The sequence below is a fragment of the Liolophura sinensis genome, chromosome 12 (assembly GCF_032854445.1).
Source record: "Liolophura sinensis isolate JHLJ2023 chromosome 12, CUHK_Ljap_v2, whole genome shotgun sequence".
NCBI classification, from domain to species: domain Eukaryota; kingdom Metazoa; phylum Mollusca; class Polyplacophora; order Chitonida; family Chitonidae; genus Liolophura; species Liolophura sinensis.
In genome coordinates, this window is record NC_088306.1 from 25,176,960 (window position 1) to 25,194,719 (window position 17,760).

A 17,760-nucleotide genomic window follows, 5' to 3' on the forward strand; every position below is an offset into this window, starting at 1 on the left:
CGGTCTCCCGACCAATGTTCAAACTCAGCTCTTGATGGCTCAGGCCTTCCCTCGTGCACTGCGCCCGGTATCTGTCGTGGTACGGGACTTCATCTGGGCTACATCCAGTTAACTAGTATTTTACCCTTAATTTGACCACAGTCTCATAAGAAATTTAAGCATATAGTATGGCGCAAAGACAACAGAATGAATCAAACCAATATGTCATTTCGAATACCATGATGTTACACAATTGTACCAAAAATCACTTGTTGATCTCGTTTCACGCTGTATTGAAACCTCTAAGGCTCTTTGATCTGTTAAATTAATGTGACTTTGTTTTAACTTACTGCACGAAAACAAATAAAAGAAATCGTATTGTTATATTTTGTGTTGCAAACTGTACACATGTTTTAAAGTCTGGACTTGAAATTCAGATTATGTGTTTCTTCTCTCCATTTTATGTGATATTCTCTATACTGGGTCACATAATGTAATTCAGGGTTGTCACAGGGACCAAATATTCTTCCTTGAGAGAACAAAGATTACGTTAAGATTATTGACGAGTTCATAAATGATTTGCTCGTGTAACTCAATCTAGCTCGACAGGACCCTTTCGACAGGGCCGTCACGTACTAACACAACTTTTATATTCCAGAAAGCTATGATGCGTTTCACGGAGATGGAAACAGGGAAGAATGGCTCCAGGAAGACCGTGCAGAAACCGAAGCGGCACTCAAACACGCAGCAAAGGGTGAGTTTTTGTAATAAGGAAACCAAGAGGGTGACCAGCGCATGGCCAGGCAGTGTTAGTCAGGCACGTGAGTTATTCTCCTGGAAAGTGTTTTACTTCATATGCTGTTCACGTAAGTCTGTTACATTGCTGGCTGGATTCTGGCTTTTGCAAGATCAACGCCTGAACTACCATGTAGGACATGTGAATGTGTTCTTTACAATTTTTAGATACAAGCTTCTCTGAACACATGCGAAATAGATATACTCCAGAAGCTGCTTGGATCCGGAGCCATATGTCGCGTTGGAAGGAAACTCTGTTCTCAGCTGTGACGTATATTACCTCCGTGAGACAAACTCGGACGGACCTAGCCCACGCAGTTCGTAAAGTTCACTGCGGGTTGGTACATCTCGGTCGCATTGTCACACGTCCACATGTGACCCATAAATATTAATATATCTGGTGCTGGGAGGGCGTGCAATTTGCTACTATTTATGCATTTACATGAACAGCTGGAATAAAACCCTAACTGACGTGAATTAAGAAGAAGCCGTATTTCACCGGCTACGTTTGGCCATTTGCCAATTTTCACACTGTCATGGTTGCTCTGGTCTTACTCTCTGTCCTGTTGTCTTTTATATTGCATGTTTTTTATGTTGAATGTCTTTAATTTATTGTAAAAGATAGCATAGCATACGGAGTAAAAAGCAAAGCAGCCACGGCAGTATGGTAGTTGGTAAATGGTCACAGGTAGACCTGAAGATGCGGAGAAGCGTGCGACCATTTATACGACTTCTCAATATCATTGAAAACTGTTGACTGCTTCTCTTTGCATGATTCCGTCCTATTTTCATACTTTATGTACTTTCTTTGTTCTTTGGTGGTTTGGGTTATACGTTGTTTTGGGAACTGGCCTTGGGATTATTGACCTGGCTCGTTCTTATTGGTTGACGGCTTGCATACGAATGTCTGTTTCGACGCATAGATCCTAAGTGATCAAAAGATAGATTAAGATGTTCCCTGGCGAAAGGCGGTAGGTATCCCCGGGGGTCTCCACGGGTTCTCATCCTTTCACCAGAGCAATGTCGTTCAATTAGTATGTACAAACTTGGAGTAAGAAAATTTAATAAGGTGCGTGGGATGCGTTACCAAACTTTTGGATCACCAGATCGACACACTTCAATAGACATTTTGTATGGTTTTCCGAGATGACGAGCAACTAAGCGATACGTTGATCTAATTTTATTGTAGATATTGGAGAGAATCGGTATACGTTCACTTTGATGGTGATGGTCTGTTGGCGATTCCAGCGTTTCATATTTCGCATCTGTCGCTGCCTTGTCGGTTGTATTTCCTTCATGGCCATATACCTATACTTGTACACGATCGTTGTTTTAGTGTCTATCCGTTATGGAGTTGGTGCTCACGGCCACAGCGATCTGCGACCGATTCTCCTGATGCGGCCGTGTTTAGAGAGTCGATGGGACAATAGCGGTCTGCTGGTCGAGCGATATCGATTGTTCCTAATCTACAATATATGGCATTTAAAAACGAATGTTTTGCTGCTTGGTGCGGAGAAAAAGCTCTCCTGGGAAATCCATATACGGAGGTGCTGTCGCATGGATCAGGCATTGCTGACGAACCACTCGTCTGCGCTCAACCTAGCCGCCAACCACTCACCTATTTGCCTATGTGCGAATATTTAAACCTGGCCTATATTAACCCTCTGATTTATGCGTAGAAAATGTCAGTTCCTCAGGCTTTGACTCGTCCTGAATATAGCCAGATAGTATCCCTGCGTCACACTATACAGAATGACACAATAGACCGAAATCTGTTTTAACCGGTGTTTTCTGTTTTGTTTGTACAGGCGAACCAATTGAAACGGAAGGCACTGAGACGATCTCCTAATAAGCAAGGTACGAATGCCTATTATGAGATGATTGGCAACAACGTCATCGCTGTCGGCAACCGATATTGACCGCATCCGGAAATTTAAAAAAAAATTTGTTGTTCGCAGCGGTCAAGAATAAGACCTATTTTGTTTGGTTCGGTTTATAAACCGAAGGAATATGCTGTGCTTGCTTCTTGAGAGCTTGTGGAACTAGTTGAAGACACATCATTGACAAGACCACGAGGCCCATACCATGCATTTGATCGTTTGTGGGGTCAGGTCTGTAAGGAGTCGTGGTTCAGAAAAAGAGCCTTTATCGACCCGATTTGTACTTGGATTCTGACCAAGTGCACTGTAATCTCTCGTCAACGATCTTTGAGTTCGAAGCAACATTTTCCTTTCCTTTTACAGAAATGATCTGCTAAATTTGACAATCTGATGTCCAGGTGATGCTAGAATGTATTCTGTTATTGCAGCGGATTACTTTGTCCTATATAGCACACATACACTGTGAAATCACCACAAAGAATGTATTAGACCAACAGGTTATTATCTCTCATCTAACACAGTGTTCAGTTATAAAAACAAAATACATTCACTATATCATCACTACGACATCACTGTGTTAAAATTAACAGATTGTTTTTCGTGTAAATCGAGTAAATCCTGTTGCTGAGGGAGACATTGCATCCCCTGAAATGAACAACTTTTATGCCGTGATGCATATTGCAGTTTGTCAGATTTTCTTATGTCATGTTGTAATAGCACACATTCCTAATCATCGCATGATATAGGAGGACTACAATTAGAAGCTCAAACAATAAATCGTTATTTTTCATTTACAGAAAATCGATCCAGAAATGGATCTCCGAAATCGTCACCAGGTAAAAAAGGATTCGTTGACTTTCAGCCAGAAGTTCTTCAATCCCGTACGAGAATGCAGTCCAAAGGTAATAACTACTATGCCCACTGGTAGTTACGCTAAACTAGAGCGTCCGCCTCGATGTCGGGTTACCTGAGATCAAACCCGGGTCGGGTCATACCATAGAATTTAAAAGTCATATTTCTTGCTGCCTCGCTTGGCGCTCAGCACTCAGCACTGAGAGATTAGAGCAAGGAAACAAGAATGGTAGGGTCGGTGTAGTATAATGGGACTGGGTGGTATCTTCGGATAATACTTCCGTGGCCACAGCACTTTGGCCGCATGGACTCGCCCTGCCACAAGAAAACGCAGTATATTTGTAAACACTCCTAATGGAAAAAAATACGACGTAAAACCCCAAGCATACATACTCTTGTAATGTAGTCCCAACATGCTCAAAGATTATAAATCACAGGATCGAATCCAGCATTCGGCTTTACTTCTGCAGTGTTAGCAGGTGTGTGGCAAATTGAGGGGTGGTCCCATTTCATACCACAAACCATGTTAAACCGCAATCGATAACTGCAATTTTACAATACATAACTGCCCTGTCGTATTTCCATGGTAATGAGCTAGCTTTCAGCCCCAGTACGTGGATCGTCTTGTGATCTGTAAGCCGAAAGCCGATCGACGTATTACAAGTACCAACATCCTTCTCTTAGTTATGACTTGTTTACTACGGTCAGTCAGAGAGACCTTCTTAATTCTTCCAAGCTAACCATGTAACCCCGACAAACCCCGATATGAAGAGCGTGGCGATTATGTGACGATTTCAATCAACATCACAAGTTATTACGGCAAAAACTTGTGTCCTGGCTATGTCGTCAGACGCTTTCACTCTAACTTTCTTTAAGTTTATCAGCGAGTATAATTCTCTCGTAAGTAAATGTGGGCACAGCATCCAGTATCTGTAGTTCTCCGCTTAACCCGGAGCTAAGGGCTTTATATTCACTGTGTTGAATTAGATGGCCGCGTTGGATACATAAACAGTTGCAACCAAAGACATATATTTTATTATCGACAGCTTAAATACTAACATGATCCACAATTTGAAAACTAATTTCACTCATTCGACTTGAACATACCTTGTGTCTCCCCATCATCATTGGAAACTGCTTCTCTTTGCGTGATCCCGTCCTATTTTCGTACTTTATATACGACCTTAGTTCTTTGGTAGTTAGTGTTAAACGTCGTTTTGTGAATTGACCTGGAACGTCCATTTTAGTTGACAGCTGGTATAAGAATGTCTGTTTCGACCCATAAAGTATATACTTTCTACAGTCATAGTGTTTACCCTAAAGTACTGATAAATGAGCTAGAGTGGGGTAAACACAAACTGTGGTTATTGTTTAATATAAATTTCACTATAGTCATTGGCCGACGCCTCTCCGCAGTTAGATAATTCGTTTTGGCTTTCGCCGTGTTGTAGACACTTATAAAACTACACGTGACTAGTTTTTTTTTTGCGCTTTGCCGGTGTGCATTTGACTACTGATATTCATTTGTCGAGATATTTATCTGAGACTGAATTCTGTTTCAGGGATTCACAGTGTGGGAGGATATAACCGTGATGCAGCTTACGAGAACGAGCTAGTCAACGATGACAGGAGGCGAGAACTGAAACGGGCACGAAGGAGGGCAAAACAAATGGCCAGTCAGCGAGCGAACGTGCGGAAAATTCATCGTGAACAGAACAACGCTAATCGCGACAAAAGTGCTGATAAGTGTCAAACTTCCCATGAGTCCCCTGAGCGAAACTCCTCGAAGAAGCCACAGCTGAAGAAAACTCCTGTACACCTCAGGAAAACCCCGAAAGCGTCGGAAAGGAAGTACTCCGAAGACGTTATTGGGGATGACCAGATCAAGCAAGAGCCGCTGGTCTTTGCAGAAATTTCGCCCAGCAAGCTGAAAGCACAGCTGGCGTTGGGACACCTGGATGAACTGCCCGATCTTATCCATGATGCTGCGAGAGTGGATGTTAGTGGTTGCTGGGAGGTGCGAGACGTGGCCAGAACTGAAACGTTACGACAGACGCTGAGGAGTGGCCGCAAGAAAGGAGGTATTCTTATGAAACTGTCATGGCGTCCCATGACAGCAGGAAACAAAGGCAAGCCGCGCATTGCGCATGCGCGTGTTTCCCAGAAGCGGGCTTCAGGTCCAAAATCTGTCCGAATGCTTCAGTTGAGGCGGAGAGCACAGTTGGCGTTTTTACAAGCAACGCAACGAGGCGAGAAAAAGAGGGCGAAAAAGACAGTTGTGAAAGAAAGGACGCCGCTTCGTCAGACTGCGCGAAGAAGACGCCTGCGTTTACGTTCTGCAAGGTCAGTTCTCAAAGAGACCCGTGTAGCTAACAGCTCCAACGAGTCCACAGGGAAGAGAGAATTGAGGAAGCGTCCGAAGTTGAGAGATCGGGAGCAGAGGGCGCTGAGAAGCGCTCGCGTAACCCGCTCGAATGGATATAAGGTAACCACCCGAACAAGGACTTCCGCTAATCCGCGTTACCCTCTTCGAGACCTCATGGTGAAAGTTGAAGAGGACGATGGAAACACAACAGAGGAATATGACTTCGATAGGGACGATGTGGACAATGGCGTAAGTTCGGATTCGGTCCGTTATTGCTTTCCGTTCTTTATGTATTTTAGGTTCATTTAATTTTGAGGGAACTGTATGATGCTAGAGATTTTATTTCAGATCAAAATGGTCTAAGACCCACAATTTTAATTAATAATACGGTCCTAATGCTAATTAATGCTAATTAGTGCAATAAATATCACCATAATTAGTGCAGAGCAAAGGGGGCATGGGCTTAATCCTAATATGTTTGCATGAGATCTTATTATTGTTGAAAAGGAGCAATTAAATGATGCAAATTGAGCTTCTCGACATCTAGCCTTGTTTGGACATAGCTCACGTTTTTCCTTTTACAAAACATTAAGGGTTAGGACATACTCTTGTGGATACATCTGTTATTTACAGAACAGAGTTGTTGAATTAATAAATTTCTGATTTTGTGTTGTCGTGTGGGATTTGTGGCACATGAAAGTAGGCGTTTCGTCACCACTATACTGCAATCAGTGCATCACCGCATGTAAACTCATCCAAGCGGAGGGTTTTGTAAAAGTAAACACTTGGTTGTTAATGTGAAATAATGCAAGTATCATATTCTGGCCGAGTATCGTCAAACCGCAGAGTTTCGTCAAACCAAAGAGACGCCCAAAATGTTACGTATGTTCGTTTAGCAAGGAAAATATCACTTTCACATTTTTGGCTTAGGCATTGTAGATCTTGATGCTTTTGTGGTTTTATGTGCTGATATGTATTGGATATGCTGTTATATGGAATGGGTATACCGTCACATATCTCTCCATCACATGGGGGCGTTATGAAATCTATCCTCAAGTAGGGTTGATACGATTACAGAGGATATTTATCTAACGGCTATTTCACGTACTGATTCTCAGGTTTATTCGGAAGATGATAGCGTCTACGACGACAGAATGGAAAGTGAGGGGGGTAGCGGTGAAAACAGCGATGCGTTTCCGGAACCGCCGGAATTACGGAAACTCAGTGTGAACAAAAACTCGGGCGAAACCGTCCTTCATCGAGCTGCCCGGCTCGGTTACGAGGTAAGGCTAGACTAATCGATAAGGAATCCATTGTTCCATTCCAACGATAAACTAGACGCTGATCGATATACCAAGAAGACTTTGCACGGAGACAATGGCTTTGTGAGTTGTCGGCTTAGGAGAGAATCCTCAACCCCAAGCGGAACGCCCCTGTGGCAAGACATCGGAATGAAAGACAGAAATTAAAGTAGCTAAAGACAAAATGAGCAGAATGCAAGGAAGTAGGGTGAGGTTTGAGTAGCTGTTCAGACTTGTGCTTCCAATATTGTTTGCACGAACACCTGATCCATCCTCAGCGTTGTGTTGGGGAATAGTTACTAATGGGTTGCCATAGTGACGGAGTTCAAGCAACTGAATTCACGAAGTCCTGCAAGTCGGGTGCTTTGAGATCGAATCCAGTGTCCGGAGATCTTTTGTTTGTTTGACGTGTGTGTCAGACGTGGCCTGAAACATTTTGGTTGTTTTCTCTTTTCTTTTCTCTTTGTTTTCTGTTTTTCTTAGAATAACAAGTATATGTATATATGACACAGCATTATCGATGTAATGGATTATGTATTTTGTGCTAGCTACCTTAGATACTAAACTGCGTAGGAAATGTTTGAAAATGTTTGCTGTGTAGCAAAGCTTTATTCTTAAAACTCTTAACTCTCACTCGGGTGTCTATATTTGCTGGTTCCTTGTTTCTAATCTGCAATCATTCTGTAATGATAAAGGTATGACACAGCTGTTCATGACGCATCTCTCCATGACACATCTCTCCATGACCAGCTTTTCTTCCTGATTATTACAATTTGATCTAAACTGTATGACTAACATCTGCAAGATCACATGGCTCCCTCTCTGTGATGGTGTCACGACAGACGATTTGCGCACTGACCCAGCAGCCTCTCACCAATGCTGTCATTGTGAGTTCAGGTCCGGCTCATGGTTGCTTCCTCTCCCATGGGAAGATCTGCCAGCAGCCTGTGAATGGTCGTGGGATTCCCACGGGCTCTACCCATTTTCCTCCTACCATAATGCTGGCCGCTGTCGTATGTGTGAAATATTCCTGAGTACGGAGTAAATCACCAATAAATAAATAAATAAACAGAATAATATTTTTTTCCGTATGTTCTGCTTCTAGGAGGTTGCCCTCTTCTGCCTCCGCACTCAGCTCGTGGACGTAAACGCTCGGGACAACGCCGGCTACACCCCACTCCACGAGGGATGTGTGGGTGGTCAGACTATCATAGTCCGACATCTCCTGGCCCACGGGGCTAACCCTAATGTCTGCACACAAGATGGCGTCAGGTAAGTAGAAAGGTTATGTGATTTATTTTACGTTCACAAGAAAAACATGTCAGAAGACGCGACGTATGCGCATTTCAAAACTGTACCTCACGAGTAAGAAGAAGAAGAAAACAACAAAACGAACGTCCAAAACAACAGCAACAACACCATCTCATAGACATGCTTGTCGCAAGTGTACTTCATAAAACATGCCTTTGTTACACATGTTGTCTTCAGATTGGAGTCGAATTCGTAATAGGTGCGACCTCCTGCAAAAAGCCTCCGTTGTCTTGTATCCAGGTCCCTCGTTATGGCCCATGTTAAAAATAGGAACTATCAAATTGAACTGACCGACCGACAGGCAGACAGACAGGCAGACAGACAGACAGATAGACAGGCAGACAGATAGACAGGACCGACAGACAGGCCGGCAAAAGGGCCAGCAGAGGAGCTGACAGACGGGCTGATAGACAGACCGACGGATCGACAGACAGATATAGATACATACCGATCGAACCGACCGACCGACAGACAGACAGACAGACAGACAGACAGACAGACCGACCGACCGACCAGCACACACAGACCAGCACACACAAACCAGCACACACAAACCAGCACACACAAACCAGCACACAAAGACAGGCACACAATAAGACCAAGCCATATACAGAGCTGCTCAACGTAACGGAAAACCTTTAGAACGCTGTCATATTATCGATGCCAAGCTAACAGTTCTGGATAGCTTTGCAAATTACACTGCATGGCGATGTCCAGTTTTACCTAATAAACCACGAGGTTTTTCTGTTGTATTATATGAGCACCACGTCACCAGTTTGCTGAGAAGACGTCATTACAAAGACAGGAGTAAACAATAGAATATCTAGCTTTGGCTCATGTTTCGTTGCGATGGAAAGATTTCCGACTGAAACAATCCCCTAGCGTGCGGTAAAAGAGCCGTCAAATGAGATAAATTTGTCTGATATGAGACAAGGTGTGTGTACAGTTCATATGCTCCACAGTAACGCACCTCTATTTTTCTTTGTTTATTTGTAACTTTTCCGTCTGCCGAATTGCGCCTCTGGAATCTTGTCTGACCGTTCTCAAACGTTAATGCTTTGTGTGTTGTAATGCCGCCAGACACAGATACATTTATACAATACAGAAGTCTGCACATGTAACTAGGCTTAGACCCGACCAGCCGTATCACTAGCAATCGTTATCGCTATTTGGGTCGCTGCGTAGTTCGGATGACACAGTTGCGCAGAAAGCTTGGAACCATGCCAAGATTTTCACAGCGCTCGCCGAGGTGTGTTCACGGTGGGTGATAAACAAGCTGGCGAAGAATTACCGACACAGCGGGTTGCGCACGTGTAGTGAGACATCACGTGACATCATGTATTAACAACAAGTTTTTATACAGAGCATGGCATTGAGCTGTCAAACTACCTACGAAATGAACAACTTTAACATTAATATTGCTGTGATGACCTGAAAACACAAGTTCGATTCTGGCTGCACTTGTTCGCAGTCGTAGAGCTTCTGTGTTGATGTAACTGTTTTTAACACAATTGCACATATTCTGTTTATATTTGTTTAGCTTCCGCTGTGTGACCGGTGAAAACTACACATTTCATCTTTCGACTCCTTGTCAAGTCAGATGCGCAATACGTGTCTAATTGTTTTATTACGACACACTTAGTTAGCAGTTATTTTTTAATTTAATGTTTGTTCATTGATTTAATTTACCTATCTATTATGAATTTAAAAGCAACCATAAATCCTATGCTAATATGTGCTAAAATGTCTGTTTTGTCCAGCATATAGTGATTAGACAAAAACATGCACCAAGGTATTGCTAATTTGGTAACTAAAACAATTGCCAAATCACCAATTTATATGACAAAATAGTTTTAATTCCGTAAATAAAGACAGCGCCCAAAATACCATCTATGACAAAAGCAATTTTTGTTCGGTACTTAAAAACTATGACAAAAAGAACAATTCTCTCACTTAGCACGAATTGTCCAGACCCCGAAACATATTGTCCTTCAGACTTGCGACAGCTAGGTCCGATCTCGCGATCTCCGTTACGAAATACATCAGTGTGTGAGATTTTATTTATTTATTTATTTATTTATTTGATTGGTGTTTTACGCCGTACTCAAGAATATTTCACTTATACGAGGGCGGCCAGCATTATGGTGGGTGGAAACCGGGCACAGCCCGGGGGACACCCACGACCATCCGCAGGTTGCTGACAGACCTTCCCACTTACGGTCGGAGAGGAAGCAGTGTGTGAGAGCGATGGAGACGGTTGAGTACGACATTAAACCCCAAGCACTCACTCACTCACTCACTCGACGGAGACGTACCGCTTTGAGCTGTAACAGGTGTTCGTAGTTGTGTTCCAAATAGGCCTGTGCAATGTTAATATATGTATCTGAACACAGTTACTTAAGGCAGTGATCCACGCACATTTAGGCGGAACGAAAGTCGCTCTAGACTTCACGACCACGTGAGAAGCAGATTTCATTATTTCCTTTGAAGAAAAGCTGGCAGAGAATCTCTTCGGATCGAAAGAGAATGGGCTGTTTGTGTATTGCCTGGGCGGACGATCAGCTCACCGCCGCATTGTCACGCTCAACCACAATCGGGGTTCAAAATGTCAGCCGCGTAACTATGGTTGGCTTGTGTCTAATGCAAACGCGTTGTTAAGCTATAGGTCTAAATACATCTGAGTATTTTGTGAGCTCTAACCCTGAACAATACAGCTCGAGCCTCAACTTGCGTGATGTTTGCAACACCGGTCTACCAATGACCTACATATATGCGTATGTGCATAAGTGGCGGGGTAGCTCTGCGGTAAGATCATTGGCATATATATTGGTGTAAACTTGTACGATTGCTCGAGCTGAAATTGATATGGTAATAGTGTAACAACTTGTCCCACAAATCAACGGATTGCTGCGGCTAGTTTACTTTGAAAAGATATACTTGCTGATATCACCTTTGGAATAGCCCCAATTCGCCGTTGTTGTTGAATTGAAATCACATTCCAAATATTTTGTATCTTTAGATGTTTTGCATTGTCCATACTGCAGTAACCATTCCAGTCTAATTTCCCCGATACACAGCCGCTGGCTCAGTTCACCAGAAAGTTACTCTCTAATTGGCACTTCACCACTAAGGTCATAGGGGGCCTCCGTGGCTCAGTCGGTTAGCGCGCTAGCGCAGCGTAGTGACCCAGAAGCCTCTCACCAATGCGGTCGCTGTGAGTTCAAGACCAGCTCATGCTGGCTTCCTCTCCGGCCGTACGTGGGAAGGTAACTAAGGTCATAGGCTTCAGTCCAGCTTTGGCTAGTTAGGTGACGGCTTGAGGTTAGAAAACTTTTTTCTAGGCCTCAAAAGAAAACCTGTATTTACGATTGTGATTTATGGTTTGTCGCACAACAATTGTTGCTTCGAATCAGCGAATTTCTCATTTTGAAACTCGATCTCGCATCGAAAATCTCCCATGGTAATCCCTCAATATGTTTTATTCAGAATCGCCCGTCTTTAGCCGAAAATCGGGGGTCAGAATATGAATACATGATTGAGTGAATGATTGTGGTTTAATATCAGATTGACAGCATTTCAACCATATCGTGGCAAGAACATATTATCGAAGAAAAATCACTGATAAAAAAATTATCAGTTCCTTTATTGTAATATCCCCATATTAATTGATTTTCAAAGAGTTGCGTTGTCGAAATACACTCATTAGACGTTTCCTTTTACGTTTCCTTGTATAAGGTGTCTCTAATGAGGCTATGTTCCAGAGTCCAGATCGAAGACACAGGTCCCCCCTTTTGCTACCGGCAGTTCACCATCAACGGTTATTTATTCGCCCTCCCGCGGCATTATCAGGCTGATGTCAATGCTCAGCCAAAATTATGTCGACTTCACGCCTATACAACCACAGCCAATAAACCGCATTCCAGTTCCTGCATGGAAAGAGAGTAGATTTCTGTTATCTACTACACGCTTCGCTTTTCTATTGTCACAATGTAACTTGACAACACAGTTTGCTGTCCTTGCAGCATGCGTGCTTGTATAAGTTTGTCCCAAAGGAATATTCGTGTACCGCTTGCTTAGTCGTAAGAAAAAAATAGCAGGAAAAGTCATTTTCGATGTTATATTTGATCTAGGGCACGGAGATCGTGGTTACCTACGTCAGATGACTTAACGTTGCCATAGCGATGAACGAAGTCTCGTGCGGAACCTTTGTTTTATTCACGTCATGATCTGAGCTGCCCCTCGTGCCGAGTTCGTTCGTCACTGACTGAAATTTTGGCAGCCGTCCAACTCAAGGAGCAGTCACGTAACGAAGCGCATGAACGTTGTCTAAAAATAAAGCACCCGTAAATTTATCAGCTGTAAGACAAGAGATGATCGTGCTTGCGGAGATTTAAATATCTCGGCAATAAATACGCACTGATCTATATGTATAAATAGGAGCATAATATATTGGACGAGTCGGCTTCGGCTATATCTTCCGTTATTATTCACTGATGTATATGCATATATTATAACGCCTACTTATATTTCTGATTATCATAACGTATATGTACAGTCTTTATGCGTTGTAATGAATAGTGTCATTTTAAAAACTATTTTAAGCGTATGTATACACAGCGTACTTGTAATTGCGACAACAGAAATAAGGCAATGGGTTTTGCGTAAAACAAAGATTAAACATATCAGTGTACTGTTATGTAGCCTTGTTTATGGATATTGAGTGTCGTATGATATGGTTTATTTATTTGATTTGTGTTTTTACCCCGTAATATTTCACCTATACGAGGGCAGCCGGCATTATGGTGGGAGGAAAGTGGACAGAGCAGGGGGAAAGCCACGACCATCCACAGGTTGTGTGACAGACCTTCCCACGCATGATGCGTCGTCGTAATGCCGTGTTTGGCTGATCCAGAATGTCATGAGATATGATACTACATTGCTTCCGATATTATAGACGCTATATCTCTATTCTTCCGAAAAAAATATGCAAATTTTTTCGCTGTAGGACTTTTATCTGAATCTAGTTTAGCTTGATTCATCGGGCGTGACGAGAGTATGTAGGCGGGTTTTTGGAAGGTTACACAACAGCATAGTATTGCGCTATTTTCGGCATTTCAATGCGGAATACGTAAATGTCGTTATCGAGACTGTTGGGACTGAAGTAGGTATTGGCTGTATGACGTGCTGAGCAAGCAGCGCAGATAAGCGCGTCAGTGGCTTGTATTGATGGACAGAGTCCTACGTAAGAGAGAGAAGGGCAAGGGAGAAAAAACGCGAAACCACGAAATTCGATCGTCTACCTCATATCCCTTCCGGATCGTTTCTGTCGGTATTTACAGACGACAGTGACCTTATCGATACCCCAGTGTTTGAGTTGAAAATCGACTCTTCACAATGCGCAAGTCCCCCCAAGGCTGTGTACATGTCTGACAGCGGCACGAGGTATACCGGAAGATGACCCGTAACTTGTGTAACAGTCCAAGTCCAAGTGAATTTAAAATGTCAGGGCTTCAAATTTCAAAAACATCAACTATTAATACAGTGACCGGGAGTGAAAAAAAAATAAGGAATATAAATATCCACACTTGTCATTTATCCACACAGTCAGTGCTAAATGCCAATTGAATAAATAAGCACAGAAATAGCTCACATCACGTGCTAGTGATACAGCTTCTTCATTTTTAGTGGAGAGTGATTAGTTTGTTAACGCTGCCGACCATGTATCAGCTTTGTTGCCCGCAACCTGCGGATGATCCTGGGTTTACCCCGGCCTCTACCCCTTTCCCTCCCACCATAACGCTGGCGTATAAGTGAAATATTCTTGAGTACGGCGTAAAACACATATCAAAGAAAAAACACATTAAACTTTAAATCGATAAACGTAGTGTGAGCCTAATACACTGTAAAAACTGGTACATTAAATGTAACGAATAATATTATTTTTTTAGAGTTATGGTACAGTATAGATTGTGATCTGCTTATTTACATGTATTTCATTGTTGTTCAATGCCGTACTCAAGAGTTTTTCACTTAGAATATAGATTCTTTTACTCCAAAATAATATTATGTTACCAACAACGCATTACGCCAAGAAAAGTATTCTGCTGGAGTAATGTAACAAATCTTTCATAAATGTATTGTGTGATTGTAATACTAACCTAATCTAATCTGTCAAGGGCTCTCCTTGACTGAGGGGGTTAGCATGCCACCATTGGCAATGACCCAGAAGCCAATGCGGCCGAGGTGAGTTCAAGTCCAGGTCATGCTGGCTTCTTCTCCGGTCGTACGTGGGATTGTCATGTATTTGCCCGGGTTCTGTCTGGTTTCCTCCCACCATAATGCTTGCGCTGTCATATAAGTGACAATTTTCTTATGTACGATGTAAGACACTAATCAAATAAATAAGTCTGTCTAAACACAGAAAACGGTGTTCTGTCAGTCGGACAGAGTTTTTGTAATGTAACCCATTCCCAGTAGAAACTGATTCTACGGTCGTAGCAGTTTAATTAATACTTGCATTGCTAGAGATTATATCGGTAGGATTGATATATCCCCTGCTCTCATTGCATGCCCAGTTTGTTTTCATCTAGTATCGGGTACATATCTGTACATCAGCCGTGGCGGAGTTTGTCAGTACTTGCCAGAAGTCGGTGGTTTATATACCCCGCCGCACGTCCCACCCATAAAACCGATATCCTATAAGGAAAAATTTTTAGCGCTTAAAAACAGTCAAATGAATAAATAAATAAGTAAATAAATAAAATTACATTATCACACCTAACTGCAGCTACTGTGAACTGTACAGTACCATTTGTCACATTTCAGGCCAATACAGTACCATTTATCACATTTCAGGGCCAATACAGTACCCTTGGTCACATACAGTATCATTTGTTACATTCCTGGCCTATACAGTATGTTTTGTTACATATCACGCATAAGCAGCATCCTTTGTTACATTCAGGCCTATACAGTACCCTTTATAACATTTCATGCCTATACGGTACCCTTTTTCACATTCCAGGCCTATACAGTATCATTTGTTACATTCCAGGCCTATACAGTATCATTTGTTACATTCCAGGCCTATACAGTATCATTTATTACATTCCAGTCTTATACAGTATCCTTTGTTACGTTCCAGTCTTTATACAGTATCCTTTGTTACATTCCAGGCCTATACAGTATCATTTGTTACATATCACGTCTAAGCAGCATCTTTGTTACATTCCAGGCCTATACAGTACCCTGTGAAGAACGATAACGCCGACGTAGTCCGGCTCCTACTCTCCTACGGCGCTGATCCGTTGCTTGACACCCACGAAGCCATTTCTCCAGAGATGCTCGCCTTAATCACTGGTAAGTCACGTGACGTCTAGTAGTTTGGGTTTTCTAGCTTTGCTTGACCAGTTCCCATTTATTAAAGACGATGGCTTGCTCACCGTGTAGTGTAGTCTATAGTGTTATCGCTAAGAGGTGACGTCTCCAAAGAATTGTCGTTCTATTAGTAGAACGTATCAGACAGGGTCGTGTAGGCGGAGCAGAAGTGAACGTAGGGTTTAAGGGACTTATTTGTGTATTTGTTTGGTATCTTACCCGTACTCAAGAATATTTCGCTTATTCCCACGGCAACTAACGTTATGGTGGGAGGAAACCGGGACGAATCTCGGGGACACGAAAGACCATCCGCAGGTGGCTGGAACACTTTCCGGCGTGCGACCGAAGAAGGAGCCAGCATCAGCTGGACTTGATATCGCGTCGACCACCTCTGTGGATAGATGGAAGACTACTGGCGAACACAGCCGTGACGTAACTTGCGACCAGTTTAATAGCAGCGATGACGTACCAAAGGGTCACTCTTAAATCTAACTTGTGTTCAGCTTTGAGAAATGGGATCGACATGTGGTTCAGTGACTAAATTAAGGTTCTTCGAAACTCTTACTACGAGGTACACAAGGTGTGGATTCAATCCGGGCTCTGGTTAGGATTTTTTTTTAAAATTCCCTCTTCCTCCCATTGTTTCGTTGGGTGACACATACGGCCGGAGAGGAAGCCAGCATGAGATGGACTTGATCTCACAGCGATCGCACTGGTGAGAGGCTCCTGGGTCATTACGCTGCGCTAGCGCGCTAACCGACTGAGCCACGGAGGCCCCTCCATCTAACGTTTTAGGAACCAGCCTGTTGTTATTTTCGTGACTGTATAGCGCCGTAGGCTCAAATGTTACTTTTGCTAAGAATCAAGGCCTTGAATGTGAAACCAAATTATGTTAGTTAACAAATCCTGCAAGGGTTTAGTTTTGCTTATGGAAGAACATTGCTTCTACGTAAAGCGGTCTTGTACACCACGTGCTCATGACGTATAGGGTCACATGGTTGAATCACCGCAAGCTTAATTTGGGTCAGCCTCAATCCACATAAGCTGTCACATACCTGGACAGGTGTTGAGGAGGTAAGGCACAAACTAGTTCCCAGTGCGTTAAATAACACGTAACAAAAAGTGACAAATATGTTTTGTGTGGTGTAGGTCCCACGAGTAGTTTAGGGAAACGCCATTTCCTGAGGATTTTCATTTTGTTTAAAGCGGAAATCACTTTGTAAAATGTCGACTACTTTGGTACAGACGCCGTGGTGTGCTTGTTTGTCCTATACGCACGCCGACAGCCAAACTCTCGCGAGACGTCGATCAATATCACCCAGATCCAGACGGACAGTCTTGTCGCTTGGCAAATCCATTATTTTTGAAAACGGATGATATATTTCTGTGCTGTATTCTTTTCCCATGTGTAGTCGGGACCGTTACAGCTATAGCGTCAAATCTGACATTCAGATGTTATTGATCAATTTGGTCCAGGTATCCCGTATCCACCGTCTCACCACCTTTGTGCAGATATCTCCATGTTTTCTGAGTGAAAATTTGAAAGCTCCGAAAAGGTACTATTCTAGAGATCTAGGCAAAATTATTCACCGGATTGAATGAGTGAATGATTCCGTCTAACGTCACTTTGGCAACTACTTAATAATGGTGTAATAAGTGCTAAGGTCTGGCAGCAACCTGCGAATGGTCGTGGGTTTCCTCTCGGCTCCACCCGGTTTCCTCCCACCATAATGCTGGCTGCCGTCGTATAAAAGAAATATTCTTGAGTACGGCGTACAACACCAGTCGAATAAATCAAATAAATAAATAACGGTGTAGTTATAGAGAACATCACACATTTGGCATATAAAGTGTCATATTAGGTGAAGAGGCTAATATATCGTCCACTGACACTGAAGTA

The 17,760-nt window shown here is 42.8% G+C and overlaps 1 protein-coding gene across 6 annotated transcripts in view; it reads left to right on the plus strand.

Moving 5' to 3' along the window:
• LOC135479670 (uncharacterized) overlaps positions 1–17,760 on the plus strand; it is a 65,568-nt gene that overhangs the window by 38,595 nt on the left and 9,213 nt on the right. For 5 of the 6 annotated variants that reach the window (XM_064759565.1, XM_064759566.1, XM_064759570.1 and 2 more), the window contains 7 exons: positions 638–733; positions 2,583–2,631; positions 3,452–3,556; positions 5,069–6,120; positions 6,990–7,154; positions 8,278–8,444; positions 15,718–15,842. In XM_064759565.1, coding sequence (XP_064615635.1) covers positions 638–733; positions 2,583–2,631; positions 3,452–3,556; positions 5,069–6,120; positions 6,990–7,154; positions 8,278–8,444; positions 15,718–15,842 — 1,759 coding nt within the window. Of the gene's footprint in view, positions 1–637; positions 734–2,582; positions 2,632–3,451; positions 3,557–5,068; positions 6,121–6,989; positions 7,155–8,277; positions 8,445–15,447; positions 15,689–15,717; positions 15,843–17,760 lie in introns of those variants that run through there. The other variant, XM_064759571.1, reaches the window with a different exon arrangement.